Genomic DNA, 18,104 nt, shown 5'->3' with positions numbered 1-18,104 from the left:
AATGTTCTCTTAGTCTAACAATATATAGACCTACAGCTGCTTATGTTAAGATGGGTTACTTGCTGCCTTTTGCATTTAGAAGCCTAATTTTAGCCACTGTTGATATTTAAAATTCAGACACGGCTGGAGATGATTCAATAAAGTTCTGTTTACTGCACATAATGAAAAACTCTCATCTGCTCACAAAAGGTCTCATAGCTCAGGACGGATATAAAGCTCTGGGAAGTGTCCAGATTGACTACAGGCTGATTCGATTTAGCCTTCAGTCGCCGGTGTTATAACCACTTTCTGTCCTGATAGCAAAGAGCAAACACTCAGCTCACAGTCAGTGCAGCAACTTCAATACGGCTCTCATTTCGGAGATTCAAGTCTTTTGTCAATACTTTGCATCTCCTCCTTTATTTCAAATGACAGCCTCAGCCTCACACACACAGGATAGCAGTGTTTTCTGGAGACGTGCCTCGCCTCTCTTCACAGACACTTTTTTTTCAGCTGTTCTTTACTGCAGGGGTTGCGTTGCTCGAACTTTCTCTTTAAATATAAACCCGAAGGCGTTGTGTTGGATCCAAGTCAGGCGACAAACTTGCTCAGGTCATAGTTCTCACTTTTTTCTTCTTTAGAAACTGGTGTGTGATTTTGGCAGCGTGCTTTGGATCGTTTTCACGCAGCAATATCCCTCCTCTGCCAGGCTTCTGGAAACTGCGAGCCATCTTGTTTGCCAGTATTTTGGTTTATCCACAGGCATTCACGGTGCCGTCTATAAATGTCAACCGTCTGCACTCCTACAAGGCCGTATCATCATCACACCCCCACCTCTGTGCAGTCACCGCGGTGGTCCCAGCCAGGCTGTTCCATCTACCCGAATGTAAACATCTGATCCATTTGTCATGTTCTTTAGCGAAGTTTTAGCCTGCAGTTTGGTGCCAAAGATCAATCAGGTCATTTTTTTCCCTTTTTTCAAAGCTTGACATTATGCGATGTCCTTCGCAAATGTCTGAGCTGTCACACAAATTCAGATTTCCATTGATAACCCCGGTGCCAAGTCTGTAGCACTCGCCCATCTGTTTTCAGAGCTAGACTGTTCAAGTAGTGCAGCACTGTCTGTGGCATTTCAAGAGGACAGCCACAGTGGCTCTGATTAGTGGTGCTGTGGCTCGTTCTGTAGCTCCTGATTTCTACTGCAAATGTTTCTGCTGATTTCCAGCAGGGCACTGACCTCTCTTAATGCTTTTCCATCCTTCTTAAGTCTCACAATTAGATTTTTTAAAATTCCTCTGGCAGTTCTTTTCAAAGTAGAGGAATAATGCAGACATGCACCGCTTATAGAAAGATCTAGTAGAAGTACTCATGGGCAGGTATTGTGAGGTATTATCTTAATTAACGGCAATTTGAATGGCCAAAAGAAAAAACCCTGCATACTTCAAATCACTAATAAAATCTGATAACGTTTGCCCAAACAGGAGGATTTAAAGGTTTTAAAGGACTTTGTTTTCCCCTGAAGATGATGTTTTCCACCATGTTTGCTGCGAGCGAATCCTGCCGTGACTCAGGATCCTCTCTCTCACAGAAATTAGCAAAAGTTCTGGTCACAGGACGGTTTTGCTGTCCACTTTGGTATATGTATGGTCTGTGTTTTTCATTGCATTACATTAACACTGCACACTAACTCCAGGTATATGCTGTGCACCAAAGGTGTAGATTTCAAGGTGGGTGCAGGAGTATCTAAACTCGTGCAATCATTCTCCGCGCCCTCAATAAAATGATGAAAGAGGCAGAGGACATATTTAGGAAGAACTGCTTTAATGATTTTACTCTGAAAGGAATGTCTCGACAGCAGAGGGTCTTTTTAATGCATAAAATATTCATATAAATTACAAAATGTCAGCTGCATAATGCGACTCTCCCATTTCAGCACATCCCAACGGAGTTCTATTGAACTGAGATCTGTGGAGGCGGTCTGAGTGCAGTGAACTCCCTGTGATGTTCCAGAAACCAGATTGAGATGATCTGAGCTTTGTGAAATGATGCATTATCCTATTGGAAGCAGGTATTAGAAGACGGGTACACCGTGGCCATGATCAACAACAATACTCTAAACTTTAAATGATGCCCACTGGGTGCTAAAGGGCCCAAAACGTGCCAGGTAAATATCCCCCATATGATTACACCACCAGCAGCAGCCTGGCGTTTTACTGCAAAACAGGATAAGAGGCATGCTTTCATGGTGTTTACACTAACTCTGAGTGTTGCAGGAGACATTAAGACTCCTGATGTCAGTTTGGAAGATGTGTGAATTGCATCCTGTTTCCTGTTCCAGCTGAGGGGAGTGGCACCCAGTGTGGTCCTCTGCTGCTGTACCCCATCGGCTTCACGGCTTGACATTTGCACTCAGAGATGCTCTTATTCATACCTTGGTTATAACAAATAGTTCTTTGAGTTATTGGTGCATTCCAATAAGCTTGGTTTGGTCCATATCCTCTGGAATTTCCAGAGACTGTGCACCCAGAGGACTGCTGCTTATTGGACAGTCTTAAAATACTTGACCTCTGACCCGGAGGTTCAGGCCACGGAGATTTGAACTCATGGTGACGACAATATCATGAGCCTTTTATGGCTAGTTGCTGTGTGCAATCTTTGTTTTTACTCACCCTCTGAAAGATATTAAGGCTTTTAAGGTATGTTTCCTAAAGAAAAACCTAAAATCACATATTGGTGACGTGTGAATGTTGCAGAGAGCTGAACAGAAATCAGAATTCTTGCAAGCGTATATAGGCAGGTTATGTCCCCATATATAACAACACTAGTTTGAAATCCGACAGAATGATAACAATGACTCTCGTGTCTTGATCTGGCAAATAGGAGAATAAATCACGCCTGTGTGTTCACGTGCGATCATGTTACATGAGAAAAGTCGAGAATATTTATATGAAAGCACAACTACATTGTTCTGTGTATATGTCAAACAGTTACCTGCTGGCAGATTTTCATGTTATAGATGTTTCCTCTAAACTCTGATGCAAAAATGACACAAATTGGTGAACAAAAATTCATCCGAGTGCAGGAAATTGTGTCCAGCCCTCAAAATTTCCAAGAGGGAGGACCCACAGACCCCAAGCTTAATGTGTCCCCACCCCACCACGCTCCCTCCGTGTCAGTCATCACCCCACTCACTCTTCACTCTGGTGGGGCTGAGATACGGACGGGTCCAGAGCAGACAAACAGGCAGCAATCGCTACACCACTCGATTATTTATTTCTCTTATTTAAAACCTTTTTTTTTTTTTATGTGCCCCCAATTTTCCGTCTTGTCGTCTTTCTGCCTACTTTCCTCTCCCAAGGCGGAGACGGTCGCTAAGCAACCCGCACAACACAACACTGCAGCTCTCCAACTTGGCTCAGCGCTCGCCGTGCCCCTGTGGTTTCAGACAATCAAATACACGGGTGCGTGCGAGTGTGCGTGCACGTGCTCGCACAGAAAGCGTGTGTGAAAGGTGAAAGCTATGAATAGTTTCCATCTCATAAGCAAAAGCCAACAGTCCCTTTAGCTTTTAAGAGCTGCCTCTTGACTCGAGTGCGGCATCATCTTGCATTCATTGAGGATTTATTGCAGGGCATCCAACTCTGAACCGCCTTCCACTGAAAACGCAAAAATGAGTGAGGCTGCGAATCTGTGGAAACGTGCTTTTAATTCATTTGAATAAAACCAGCAGACAGCTCCCTGTTGTGCACGGAGGCGTCCATCTCCAGACTTATCTTCAAGGACAACGCGATTCATAACAGAGTACAAATTTGTGTAGAAATAATAGCTACAAAATTATAGCTCCCATTGCTTGGCAACATATCTGAATGAATGAATAAATCAAGCAACCGACACAGGCTTTAAAAAGTGATCGATTTAATCAGTGTAAAGATCCAAGGCTTTGGTTGGAGCACGCTGAGCTTCTCACCAACCTGCAAAGACACTACAGGAAAGCGCACCCCGGTAACAACGTGAGCATTCGACAAACGGCTGCAAGTATTAATGCAATTAATCAAACACAATGTCTTCTGAGCTGCTAGCACCACTCGCACGGTACAAAAGCACCACAACCAGTAGGAGGAAAACAAAAAGGAAAGAGCACATTTCAAGCAGCAGCTGCTAATTACAAGACTTTCACAGATTGTTTTTGAAGTTACATTCAAAAAAAAAGGAGAATCGTCATCACGGCTTTACAAAAATATACATTTGTGGGCATGCACGGAGCAACGCTACCTGTCGCGTCTGGCACTTTAAAAAAGAAGCTAAAACCAGGAGATCCCCGTCACTTTACAAAAGCGAAAACTTGAGAACAAATGGCACTTACTGTAACTATAGCAGTGAAAGATCTCCGGGGAAGCATCGCAGCTACACGCACACGTAAACAAACGCTCCCGCCGACACGGCCGAGAGCCGAGGCGCGATCAGCAGACACGCACGCACGGACACAGTGAGAGGATTTCACTTCCACCACATGTATTCTTATTCAGGAAGTAGAGTCTCTACTAAAATGAAATAAAGGTAAATGTTTAAGAAGAGGCTGGTTATATTTGATTGTAATGTCCTAACGTCTCCTTAGAAAACACACCTCTTATCTCAGCATTAAGGCTTTAAAGAACCTCTTAACTTTTGGCTTTGACATTAACCTTTTTTTTCCACGTTCTGGTGAAGTTGGCAGTAAACTACAAACAAACAGCCCGCTGACGGTCTATTTGTACAAACCAAAATCAGCTTTACACACAAACATCACATGTGTAACTCGATTTGTATCAGCTGAGTGCAGTGAGAGATTATCAGGCCTCTGCTGCTGTAGTGCTCTGGTCTTGGCTCCCTTCAGCGGCAGGGCTAAGCGGTCCCGCCCACCACAGGGTCAGGACATTGTCCTGCCGGGTGTCTTGCTGTGACATCACAGCACCGCTCCCCTCCGTGTCAGAGGCCGAGTCACCCTCGCTGTCGCCGGGCCACGGGAACTGCCGCTGGCCGCTGGATGTTGCCAGCAGCGGCATGAAGGGATGGATACTGTAGAAGAAGAAGAGGAGAAGGACGGAGCAGCAGAGGGGGGCAGAGAGAAGATCCAGGAAGGGACAAATGAAAATAATGGCGTGATAAGCTGTGGAAAAAAAACTGTTTCTGCTAGCGTGACATGACTGGACTTTCAGCTATTGCACATGCAGCATCACGCTTGAAAAAAGAAAATGCACGATTCATTTCACAGAAAACAACTGAATTACCTCAGGCTTTGCAACATTTTATACATAACTGCTGCACATTTACACCATCTGTGTTTAATTAAAAGTCAACGTTTCATTTTTAGTACATCATTGGCTTTATTCTCTGCAATCACGTATTCACAATCAAAGCTGTTTTTTGTGCCAGAGTATCCAGAATTATTGAGAAGCTGTGGTTTGGTTTTCACTCTCTGCTCTCACAAAGCAGTGACATGCCTGACTAAAGCCAAAGCTGCTCTGTCACTGAATGTTTTGGATCATTTGTTTTGCCTCCTATGATTTTGTGAAAAATGACTGCATGACCCAAACAGCCTGACACAGCAAAACAGCAGCATAACTGAACAACAGCGTAACATAAGTGAATTAGAAAAAGCTGAAACTTTGTTAATTGCTTTTTATTCAGTTTTGTTTCTACCGAACAACAATGCAGCTGATCAAGATTAGCTTCACCTTTGTAAAATAACACTTTTCCTCTCATGTTAATTATTGAGAATGATCCACCTTCAGTCTAATATTATAAATGTTTTCATTACTGGAATCTAATCTGTCAGTGAGCTGGATTAGATTAGTAATCATACCTGACTCCGTTGGTGCAGTCCCAGTACGCCTGGAACCTAAGCTGAGGCTGCAGTAGTTCTTCATTACCATCAGGAGGCGCTGTGTGGGTGTCCCATACTGACACCACTCCCTCCGTGTCTCCACTCAGCAGGTACCTGCCAGATCTAAACGCACACAAACAGAAACACGAGTGGGAATCGGCTAATACGACGATCCTTGCTGCTATTTAACACAGAAAAACCAGACGAATCACATCACACTCATATACAACAGGATCACTGATGCAGTTTCCCTGTTACTTACTGATCGAGGTCAAAGTAGATGCGCTGATTAGTGGCCACGTTCCTTTTAAGAGAAAACACAACTCTTCCCGGCTCTCTTAGGTCCCAGCACAGGATTTCTGGATCCTGCACACACACACACAAAAGAATTTCCATGAAATCATTCGTTCCCAAGCCTGGATGCTAACTTTATCCATCACAAACAACTGCCACACAACAAAAGGCAGTCAGAATTTATCTTCACAGCCTGTATATAAAATTTGGACATAGCCACACTAAGGTCATTTTGGGGTGTGAAGCTTTAATATTAACGTTTTTGCCAGCGTTAATGCTTTAGAGCCAGAAGTCAGCACGAGAGACACTTCCAAGTTAGCTTAAACTAGCTAGCATGGTTAGCAAGCTGCATCAATAGATTTTGTGTGCTACACGCAGTCACTTTCATGCATAACTGTAACAAGCTGATAATTCTTGATTTCACTACTAGAACATGAGCCATAAGCATCTTGAACAGTCTGCACCTCGCGGCGGGACATGCTCGTCAGATAACTTTGGTTAAAAATGTTCCCAAAGGCACAAACTTGGCTAAGTAGTGCAGTTCAGTAGCTGAAATTAGCAGAAGTGAGAACCAGGAATAAAGCAGTCTCTTCCTCAACTTCAGCACTGACTAATGTCCAAGTTTGAAAAACCCAAAGATCATCAATGATGGAGAAGCTCAGGTTGATCATGATCAAATCACAAGTCACTGGGAAAGCAGCAAATATACCATTTACCAACATCTGTAGTTTTTCAGCCTCAGGTTTTGCCACTTGATAAAGCTTCAAAAAGCCAAACTTTTTGTCCAATTTCTGTTCTGAGGGTTGAAAACTCAAACACACATCTCTTCAGAGGACACAGAGTACTTACAATAATCATAGATAAAACAATAAAACAAGAACTATCAGACTTTTGATTGATAGCTATTACTTTCAATGGGAGCTCTATTAAATTTAGGACCTACCATTAATCTTCCTTACACACTGCCTTGATATCATTTCTTCAGATTAGAGCGAACCTGTAGCTGAATTAGCTGGCATACAGTTTGCAGCAGGAGAATAATGTTAGATGCTAGCTTAAATATTTCATTTTAAGTTGCTGACACATGCTGAGAGGACTGAGTATCATGTAAAGCTTTACATCATACTTGTGTATTTATATTGTGCAAAGCAACATCAGTTACCTGCTTAACACCCAAACACAACTGATAGTTTGTGTGTGTTCAGCAGCGATTGTTACCTTCGGGTATCTCTCTGCTTGAAGCTGTGTGCGAGTCTGTTCGTGCGTTACCTTGCGGCCGCCGGTGTACAGGTAGTTGCCGTCGGGGGAGAAGAGCAGATGGGTGAGACCTCCGTGGTGACGGGTCGGCAGCAGAGCCAGCAGGGTGCCGTCCTGGCAGGAGTAGAGGCCAGCGCAGCGGGAGTAAGAGCCACAGGCGTAAACAGATTGGCAAGGGCTGAAGCCAAAGCAGGAGATGATGCCACTCTGGCCTTGCTTTTTCACTGCGGTGAGGACAAGAGAGAGCATTTGGCAGCGCTTTCAGCACTTTATAGTTCACAGGACACAATTTGCAGTCTCGTCGACTCAAAGTTGACTTTTTGGCAGTTCAGACATTCCGGAGTCTGTCCATAAAAGCAACAGATTTCTCAGTGATTACACCAGTGAGCCAACGGATTACAATCTCAAGGTGATGATGGTGTGTGTTAGTTAAAGCCTTTGCTGGATCTGCCTCTGCCAATCTAGAAAAAGTCGTTCAAGTACATTTAAAAAAAAAAAAAGAGCTTCCAGTGAAATGATGCCATATGAATGTGAGACGGAGGAAAGAAATGCATCACAGTAAACATTGTGTTCTCCTTGGTTTTTGTCAGAAGTACATAATAAAAATGCTCCTTGTCAGTTTGTTCAAGGAGGCTTCAGCCTGTGAGATGTGACAGCCAGCTGTCAAACAGCAACTCACTGAAAACAAGAAACAACCGACTTCACATTATCCTCCCTCTCACATCTGTTTACTGTCTAAGGGTTTCAATTTCTCACAATATTTCTTGTGAATCCCAAAACGTTGATTCTGTTCATCTGGACGAAGCGTTTGGTCACTCATGCGAGCGGCTTCTTCAGTCTCAGCTGACTGCACGTTTCCCCAACCTTATAAACCGACCAAGTGTGTGAACTGTGTCTTAATTCCACATATTTCACATACGAGGGTCAGTACTACAGGCAGAAACATGGGTTCCCCAGTTTCACCCATTGTGGCCAATTTGTATATGGAAGAAGTGGAAAAGAGGGTTTTGTTATCCTACCCTGGGACACCACCAAGCCATTGGTTCAGGTATGTGGATGACACCTGAGGGAAAAATCAAATCTCAGGACGTACCACAATTCATGGATCACATTAATTCTGTGGACCGACACACCAAATTCACCAGGGAGGATATAAAAAGTGTTAGCCGTCTTAGACTGTGAGATTTCCATCAGTAATGGGGGACATCTAAAAGCTGACGTGTACCGTAAACCTACACATACGGATCAGTATCTAAGGTTTGACTCTCATCATCCACTGGAGCACAAACTGGGTGTCATCAGGAGGCTACAACACAGAGCGAACACCATCCCCACAGACACAGCGGCCAGGGAGGCAGAAGAACAGCACATCAAGAAGGCCCTGAGTAAATGTGGTTATCCCAGCTGGACCTTTGTCAAAGCTGGGAAGGCACCTAAAGAAAGCTCCAGCCGATCCAGGACAGAAGGACAACCGCTGCCTAAACAAAAACCTGTAGTGATCCCATGTGTGTCAGGAGTATTGGAGCAGTTGAGACGCATTTTCTCTAAACACTTTCAAACCCCAAAACACGCTGCACCCAAAATTTGTCACCCCAAGGATCAGGTCCCCCGACACAAACAGAGTAATGTAGTGTACGCTGTTAAGTGCCAGGAGGATTTCTACATCTGGGAAACAAAACAACCCTAGGCTAAGTAGTTAGGTGTTCTGTGTTGTCCTAACTCGTCAGGCCAGAACTCCACAGTCTATTTCCACCTACAGGCCAGCGGACACTTTGAATGATGAGGATGTAACATCCTGGACAGGGAGGAACGCTGGTTTGAGCGCAGAGTCAAGGAGACCATTTACATGAAAAGGGAAAGACCATCTCTGAATCGAGGAGGGGCCTAAGGGTACATCTGTCACCATCTTACAATGCTGTGATTGCAGCCATTGCATCAATGACCAGTGGTCATGGATCATTGGTGATGACAATATGCAAATTAATGATTTAGACTGACTGTCCATGGTTTGCCACTGGTGCTAGTTTCAGTTATTATGCAAATACTAGGAGAAACCTGCAGTCAGCTGAGACTGAAGCAGTCATTTGGATGAGTGAACAAACCTCTTCCACTGAAAACGCTTCATCGAGATGAACAGAACCTTTTAGGATTTACTTACCTGGACGATCGAGCATGCATCACGACATTTCTTGTGAACACTATTTATTTATAGCTGCATTTTTGAGTGTCGTTGAAGTTTGCTCACAATCAGCAAAACATCCAACACAGAATGCGTTAAAAATGACGCTGCTGGTAACAGTATCATCAGAAAGTCAGTGTCTCACTGCAAACTGACACTTCTTCAGTCACTCTGACAGCAGGACTTCACCGCTGTGAAGGAACAATGTGTTTATAGCACAAGGGTGTAACCTTAAAGCAGTGTTTCTCAAATGTGGTAACAGTATCCCTGAGGGAACTCCAATTTAATATCCTTGTTTTCAGTACAGTCGTTAACTGCTGTAAAACCTCACACAGGAAGAAAGCAATAAACACAATCACACCGGCTGTGAGCAGGAGGCCAGCTTCTAATATTTTAATGAAAAAAAGACAAACTCAATTTGTGGTGATACACATATTTGTGTTTGGCCTGATGAAATGAAACGAAAAGATGTTAAATGGGTTTTACGTCACCCGATTGAGGAAAGCTCATCGACAAGCTTCAAGGTGAAAGCCGATGAGACGTTGACGACTGACCTATTGTGGGTCGCTCCTCACAGTCTCTGCCCGGGCGCTCGGTGTGGAAGACCCTGACCATTTTGTCAAACCCGCAGTAGAGCTGCGCGCCATCTGGAGAGAAGCACAGCGAGTGAGCTGCCGTCAGCTCGTCCAGGTGATTGTAGGGTCGGAAGCTGGCTCGCACCTCCCCGTAAAATGCATCCCACACATGGACGGGGTTGTCACGGCTACTGCTGGCTAGACTGAAGAAGAGGAGGTCGAAATAAATAAATATGAATGAATGATTTAGAAATGAATGAGATGAACAAACTGAGCTAACGGAGGGAACAACTAACATGTACTGCAAAACAAACATACAGCTACATGCTTCGCCTCATTATGAAGACAAGGCCGCAGCACATTCTTATTGATCCGCATCAGGGCCAAAGACTGAGCCATGCCTTTTTAACTCTAATTATTGAGCACTGAACAAACGCTGAAACATCACTGCCGCTCAATTAGACAAAGGAAATGAGCCCCCGCCGCTGCTGCCGTGTTCTGTTATGGCCCCTGTGAGCCGCGGCTTTATTCCAGAGCAGGGAAATGCCCAATTATAATGCTAGACTGCTGCTAGCTTGGAGCCATGCCTAGAACTCAGCGCAACTTAACCGAGCCATAACAGGGGCCCTTATTCCCTCTCTACAGGAGGGGCATCAACAACACACGGCTTTTGGCAGGCAGATAGTTCAAGGAGCGCAGAGGGAGAAACAAAACAGCGATGTGAAAAGAGGGAGAGAAAGGGTAAGCAGGAGACATGGCTCTCCTGCTTTGCTAGATGTTTTCTTTTAATCGTCACAACCGCAATCTTTTATCTGACTGCTACAGTCAGTCGGTGTACTCTGTCCGACCACCTGACTGCGCCCTGCAGGAGCTCCTGTTTGATAGATGGCAGCGATCTGAAGACAATCACGAGTGTTTGCTGTCAGTTTCCATCAGCATTTGGATTATAGACACGACTCGAGCGCTTCCCTGCCCGTGAGACTTTTGTTGATGATTTTGGTTTGTCCAGCTCCAGACCCTCACCCACTAACATGGTGAAAGCTGTACGATGTGAGGATGTCGGTGCCAGTTCTGGGCCTTGATCCACTCAACTGCTCGAGGGTCTGACTGAAGGATGATGGGAGTTGGGGGAGTTGGGGCTGAAGGGTAACACACCACGAAAACTGCTGGCAACCTGACCTCGGCTCATTAGCTCAGCCTTACTTCTCTCACCGCAGACGATAAGCAGCCTTCACAGCGACGGCTGGATGCTGCTGATGCTAACTTTCCTTCACAGCACACACACACCAACACTCAGTGATGTCATAATTGCCACATACTTGCTAGAGTGCACCCTTCTAAACACAAAAAAAGGAGAAGGAGATGAGAAGCAAAGCCTCGAGTCAGGGATTCACGAGGCCCTTTAGGTGTTGTCTGGACTCAGGAGTGCTGTTAGCGGGCTGAATCGCACTGTGGGCCTCAAACAGGCGAGCAGATTGCGACGAGGCGGACGAGACGCAGGCCAACTCTTCACTCGTAATGAGAGACATCAGAAAGCTTTTACAGCTTCCCTCCTTGCAGGCAGCCAGCTTCCACAACCGCTGCACATACCTCTGGGATCAAAGAATGAGACACAAGACTACAACAAAATCTTCTGCATTCAGACAGTCTATTAGACACACTGCAGCACAAAGAAAAGCCGACAAATTCACCGGGAACCCGATCCAACCACCCGAGATTAGAAACTGACACAAAACACAACCCGGTGCTTTTTTCAGTGTATACACATTTCACCGTCTCCAAAGTGGACTTGAAGCGAGAGGCTTAGGGAATAGTTTGAAAAAGACCAGGTTCAGCTCACAAGCACGTGTCCGGCTCCAAAGAGTTCATCTTGGGGTACCAGCAGTAGTCATAGATGGTGTCTCCTTCTGCCATCCGCAGCACTGGACTCTAGCAGAGAATAAAAGAAAAGACAGACAGTCAGTAACAGAGGGACTGAGACCTCCTGCATTAAGAAATGTAGGCCAAAGGCACTGGCTGGATCCATCAGCTCTGAGGCTGACACTAAATAAGTGGCTACCCAGAAAAATTCAATTTCAAAAGCCAGTGGAAGCATGCGAGAAACAGAGCAATCAACAGTCAATCTTCTCCTCTCATTACAAAGGCTGCGAGATTTCAACTAGAGAAAATGGATTATATTTCAATTATTTTTGTTCAGTGATCCCAATCAAACCAGCTTGTAATACAATTAAAAGATCGGCTCACTACTTGACATTTCGCCCCGACCAAAACACAAAGTCCATTTTATTCCCACAGATTAATCTTCACTAACGCGTTTTATCAGGCAGACGTCTCAAAGGATTTTTGTTTATTGCAACAAAAAGCAAAACTGACGTTTAGTAATAACCTTCATAAACATCATAAACAGGGAAGCTCCAGATTAGACTGAGACTGCTGACCTTTACAAATGAAGGAGTCTTTATAGCTACGTTCATCTTTCAACTGAATTTAAATCCATAAAATAATGAATATTTGCTCTAACATTTGTTTGTTGCTTTCTCATTTCCCGTCGCCTGTCCGGCCCCCGATGGCAAGCTATTTGTGTACTCACCATTTCAGGAAGCAAGTCCCAGTTGTAGCTGTAAATCTCTGGAGGGATGTTGTACACTCGGAGGACATTGTCTGCACTGTTTGTCAGGATACAAGAACCATCAGGAGCCCTAGGTAAGAGGAAGAGGAGGGATGACAGATCATTAAAGACTAGAACAACAAGTACTCGGGCTGGGTTTGTGTGCATGTTAAAGTAACACAAAACACACATATAATACTAACATATATGCAGCTGCACTATAGCATGTAAGCAGCTCGTACACAGACAACTGTATTTATAGCATTAATTAAAGAAAACTGACCTTTTCTGGGTCAGAAAGGTAAAGCAGAAGTGTTATAACTAGGGATGGGTACCGGTGTCCGGTGCCATGATGGCACCGGTTCTGACATAAACGGTAGTAACCAGACCGAAAAGCAGCGCACATTTCGGTGCTTTATTTTCCTGAGCTGTGATACACTTCTAGCCAATCATTTTACGTTTCCGAGGATAGTAGGCGGGGCCAGGTACGTACGTTCAGTTAGAGCAGAGCTACAGATTAAAAATGTCCAAGGCGAAGCGGTCAAAAGTCTGGTTGTACTTCACAGCAAAATATGCAAACTCAGCAGCAACAAGTGCTTTAAGCTGATACTGTGATACTGTCAAAGGAGGTAACACCTCGAAACTGATGAAACACCTGGCGACGCATAGCGTTTTTTTTAAAAGCCGAGAAATGCGCCGTATTTGATAGCTTGCTGCGAGACCTCACACCGTGCACATCTACTGCGGGTGTGGTGCCTGTTATCGGACCCGGAGCAACATCCCCCAAAAACCCGAAGAATAGAGTCCTGGCCCCTAGCCCTGCCAGAGGAGCAGAAATGATGAGGATGATGCAGCAGCAGCAGTCGTTCTTCTCTGCGTGAGTAGCTAAATGTTGTTCGTGTGTAATTTACGTTGAGTAGGCTAACCATGTTATTACATTAATGCATGTAAGGTGAACTAGCAAACATCATCATAGCTACATGCGGCTGTCTTCTTGTTTGATGGCAGATACTCCCTTCACCCTGGACAAAAAGGCTAAAATGACCAAAGAAAAAGTGGGAAACAGTTAAACATGAGAGGTTTTTGGACAAAGTTTGTGTTTTTTCCATTGTTTAAGCACTGCTTCCAGCCAAGAGTGATACCATATATGCCCCATAGCTGCAGAAAAGGCTAACATTGTTATATTTTTACAAAAACAAAACAAAACAGCTGAACATGAGAGGTTTTTGGACAAAGTTTGTGTTCTCCATTCTTTAAGCACCGGTTCGAGCACCGTTTAAGCACCGGCACCGTTTCAAAAGTACCGATTTGGCACCGGTATCGGATAAAACCTAAACGATACCCATCCCTAGTTATAACTGGTACTGGTAGGTTTGAGTCTATTACCCTAATTCTCTCTGGCCTCCAATTAAATATCACATTGATTTTAAAATCCTATAAAATCCTAAATAATATTGCACCTAGCTGTCTTATTTGATCAAAGCTCAGGCTCACAGTGTCAGCCTGCATACTGTTCTGCCCAGACTACATACCAGTACTCTGCCCATTGGAAGCAACCAGTGAGTTCAGGCGTGACATTACTGGGCAGTGTGGTTGTAGCAGCATCTATTGTGCTCATGCAAACAATGATGGAACCTCACATGTTGATCTGATGCCTTTCCGAGAACTCCAAGTCCAGTGGCAAAACTCAAATATAGCGGCACCCCAGTGCTACCTACCTCTCAGCCCCCCTGCAGATGCACACAGTATCCATTTCAAAGCCTTACGTCGCCTTGTTTTTGTGTCTAAGCCCAGTATGTAATAACCATGAATACGCCTCTCGCAATGTTTTCTTCATATATAAAAAAAGAATTTACCATTTGCAGCCTTTCAGGTAGTTCTCCGGCAGGTTGGAGTACTCTGTCCAGGAACCAGTCAGCATTTGAGGGTTCTGGGTAAAATCTAAGCCGAGCCTGGAGACAGAGAGACAAGGACGTCCTTGGTCAGAGAGGTGCTCGCAACAAGCTCACGCACTCCACTAAAAGCTAGAGCTCACATTTATTAGGAGATGAGCACTTAAAGGTTTATAATTGAAGACAATTTTAAAGCTCATTGCTATTTTAGGCACACATCATCCAATGAAGTCCCTAGCCTCAGTCAAACACGCTCTGTGTATAAAACACAATGGAAACTTCCAAGTAATAAGCTGCTTCATTTACACACAGTGACACTACAGCTGATTGTTAATTAGATTTCTATTAGTTGACTACATTATTTTTCATCCTGGGTCATTTTCTCCAAATTTTAGCATAATGATGTCTGACAGCCTCAAAATGATGAATCAGTTAATGCTCTGGTGCTTTTAGCTGCCCCACTTAAACACGAGTGTCAATTAAAAAAGCACTTCTCAACATCTAACAACACATTACTAAACACGACACTCTCACTGTCACTGATAAACTTTAAGCTTCAAACACATGTTGACTGCATTGATTGGACTGTTAATTATTTCATCTGTTCACAGTCTCCACCCACTCAGCCAAGTTCTGCACTGCTTACATAGTTGGTGGCTGGAGCCTATCGTGGACTCACATAGGTCTAGAGGTTACAGCCTAGACAGGTTGTGCATCCACCACAGAGAGACTGTAACTCTTCATGCACAGAATCACTGATTAACCCCACATGCATGCCTCTGGAGTATGGGAGGACCATACCTGACACATGCTATACGGCCTGTCACCTTAAATTTGTGTTTGATGTTTTATGCAAAGGATTTTGGTTACTTGGCAGATAATTTTAAGGTAGTTGCTAGGCAACATGATGTTGTTACAATGTCCAATACAGATAAGAACCTTCAGAGGCCCAAGATGTACGTTTGGTTGCTCAGCGCCGGGTCAAGTAGGAGGAGTTGGGGGACAAACAAACACATAGTCGGAGATTTCATGTATCACAGTATGAAGTAAAGACCCAGTGTTAAACAAACACCGCTCTAAATGCTCCGTTTCAGACAGGTTCTTCTACTCTTGCGACTTGTATGACAGGGAATACCACTGTTATGGTCATTTCAGGGGCGCAGCTCTGGCTGTGAGTACAGAAGCCCCGCCCACCTGTTGTTCACAAGGATAGCTACTGTGAAGCTACCTGCTGGTTTTTGAAGTCCTGCACTAAAGCCACGAGATGAGCGTTTCCACTGTCGCCATCTTGGGTGCAACAGGCCAGATGAGATTGTGCCTAGACCTTGAAACTGCACACTCACTGGTTGATTGAAAAGTCATTAGCCAATAGTCTAAGGAGCTTAGAAAGAAAAGCGTCTGGACTTCTTTAAGTTGCTTGAAGACGTTTCACCTCTCATCCAAGAAGCTTCTTCAGTTCTAAGGTCAAATGGTGGAGAGTCCCAGATTTAAGCCCTGTGGGAGTGTCCCCCCGAGAGGGACAAAAGGACCCCCTATTGATCCTCTACCTAATGACATGAGCCAAGGTGTGAAAATGATTAGACTACGATGACCTGGATGACTGAGAACCTTCACAGACTCATTAGCCAATGAGCATGCAACTCTAAACCATAAGACCTTTTCTCTCTCTCAATTCAATGCAGTCCAAAATAACCAACTGCGCCCATTAACTTCTGCACTGGCTTCCTTTTGTTTTTACCTGAAAAAGACAAATTTACCAGCTATGCAAATTGTAACATAAAAAAAGGGTGTAAGAAAAATTAAAAAGTAAACTTCATACTTTTAAAAATATTTTTCAGATGATATCTTCTGTGTTCATCTGCTACAATCTCTTCTAGCAGTTTCTGCCTTTTTATGAATGCGCATCTTGTATCTCAACTCTGCCTAAATATTGCAAACTTACTCTACGTTTAAATCTACAAATAAACCTTTTTTCTTCCACGTACTGTTGTCCGTCACCGGGGCTCTCTGCAGATCCATCACCGTTGTGTTCCTCCTCTGGTTTTGGCCCTTCTTCTCCATTTTGATGGTATTCTTCTTCTTCCCCGATGACTACTACCTCTTTCCCACTATGACCTCCCTCCTCATACTGCAGCAGGTCTCCTGTTCCTGACAGCAGAAGCCAGATTAAACACAGGTCATCTGTAATCTTAATTTATATTAATATATGCATATAATCATGAATTAAAACAGACACAGTCCTGTACCTTCTGCTGTTTGGGCTGGCATTCCCTGCAGCGAGCTAGGCTGTGTTGGTGTTTCTTCATGCCTCTGACCAGGCTCCACAACCTGATCCTGCCCCACGCCCTCCTCACTCATCCTCAGCCTCTTGGCAGATGGCGAAGCCCCTTCCTCTGAGATCTCCCCTGCACCTCCAGGCAGTAAAGGTGGAGGCTGTTGAGGGGGCTCATTATCTGCTTCGGAGTCCTGCCCTGCACCACCTCCACTTTCACCACCTCCCACAGAGTCTGACATCTTTGTTTACCTCCCTCTCTCTCTCTCCCGTGAAGCCCTCCACCCAGCTTTCAAGCGCCCGGTGTCCAGCGGTCGCTGTCAGACGTGGGTGAGGTAGGTGCTACTGGGGTAGTGCTTCCTCCTGCAGTGTGGATGTTTGAGTCTGTTGGGGTACGAGGACATCACAGCACCCACCAGCCTAGGAAACATTGAGTCGAGAAAACATGAAGACGAGAAAAGCGAGACCAACAATGAGCTCGTCAAAACAACGGAAGACCATGATAGCACGTTCACGAAAACCAGGAAAAAAAACGTTAAGTCAGACTGAAGATAAAGTGAACGTGCAGCTGCTGTGAGGGGAGCACGTCACTGCCTCACAGCACACACCTGTGGCTAGTCGTGACTGCCAGCTGCCTCACCAAACTAGCATACGCGTCTATTTGGTCAAGTTAAAGCTTGAGCGATACATATTACATTCTTTCTACATGTCCACGCACGCCCGGTTGCTATTATACATAATGGATGATTCTGGTAAATAAATCAATTAGCGACATTTGCTTTAGCTTCTTATTGAGCGTCCCTTCACATCGGAGCACACACTTTAGCCCAAGTTAGCATTAGCCTACGTTAGCAATCTGATGCTATATACCTGTGTTGTGGCTTGCCTGGCCTTTAGTTGTGTTCGCGGTTTGGCCGAAAAGCAAAACCCGCAGAATCAAGAGTTTCACCAAAAGCCGGAGAAAAAGACCGAACACACAAAACTAATCGCCGTCTTTCTGCTTCGGGACTTTGTTTCCCTTCACCATCTCATTAGGAGAAGTTGTAAACACTGCGGGCGGCCATGTGCTTCAAACTATCGCGAGAGTTCATTGGACGAGACGCGCTCAGTGAGTGCTGATTCTATTATGTGCGGATAAGCGTGATTCATAACAAGATGTCTTCTTGGTTTTTTACTCAAACTTCA

At 44.5% G+C, this 18,104-nt stretch overlaps 1 protein-coding gene across 3 annotated transcripts; it reads right to left on the bottom strand.

Annotated features, from left to right (window-relative positions):
• Window positions 1-3,877: 3,877 nt before the first annotated feature.
• On the bottom strand, window positions 3,878-18,029 carry wrap53 (WD repeat containing, antisense to TP53). Of its 3 annotated transcripts, none has more exons than XM_082526505.1 (11): window positions 17,790-18,029; window positions 16,894-17,339; window positions 16,615-16,789; window positions 14,612-14,707; window positions 12,738-12,846; window positions 11,988-12,076; window positions 10,127-10,350; window positions 7,406-7,617; window positions 6,105-6,208; window positions 5,822-5,965; window positions 3,878-5,034 (listed from the first exon to the last, which is right to left on the bottom strand). In XM_082526505.1, exons 2-11 carry the CDS (start codon window positions 17,159-17,161, stop codon window positions 4,809-4,811), a joined length of 1,647 nt encoding a protein of 548 aa, XP_082382631.1. In that variant the 5' UTR covers window positions 17,162-17,339; window positions 17,790-18,029; the 3' UTR covers window positions 3,878-4,808. The 3 variants fall into 3 exon arrangements, with proteins under 3 accessions (XP_082382631.1, XP_082382630.1, XP_082382632.1); XM_082526504.1 differs by having other exon boundaries at window positions 16,615-16,795; window positions 17,790-18,028; XM_082526506.1 differs by having other exon boundaries at window positions 16,633-16,795; window positions 17,790-18,026.
• Window positions 18,030-18,104: the final 75 nt, after the last annotated feature.

Source organism: Aulonocara stuartgranti, assembly GCF_965226115.1.
Source record: "Aulonocara stuartgranti genome assembly, chromosome: 3".
Classification (NCBI taxonomy): Eukaryota; Metazoa; Chordata; class Actinopteri; order Cichliformes; family Cichlidae; genus Aulonocara; species Aulonocara stuartgranti.
This window is presented reverse-complemented; position numbering and strand designations above follow the sequence as displayed.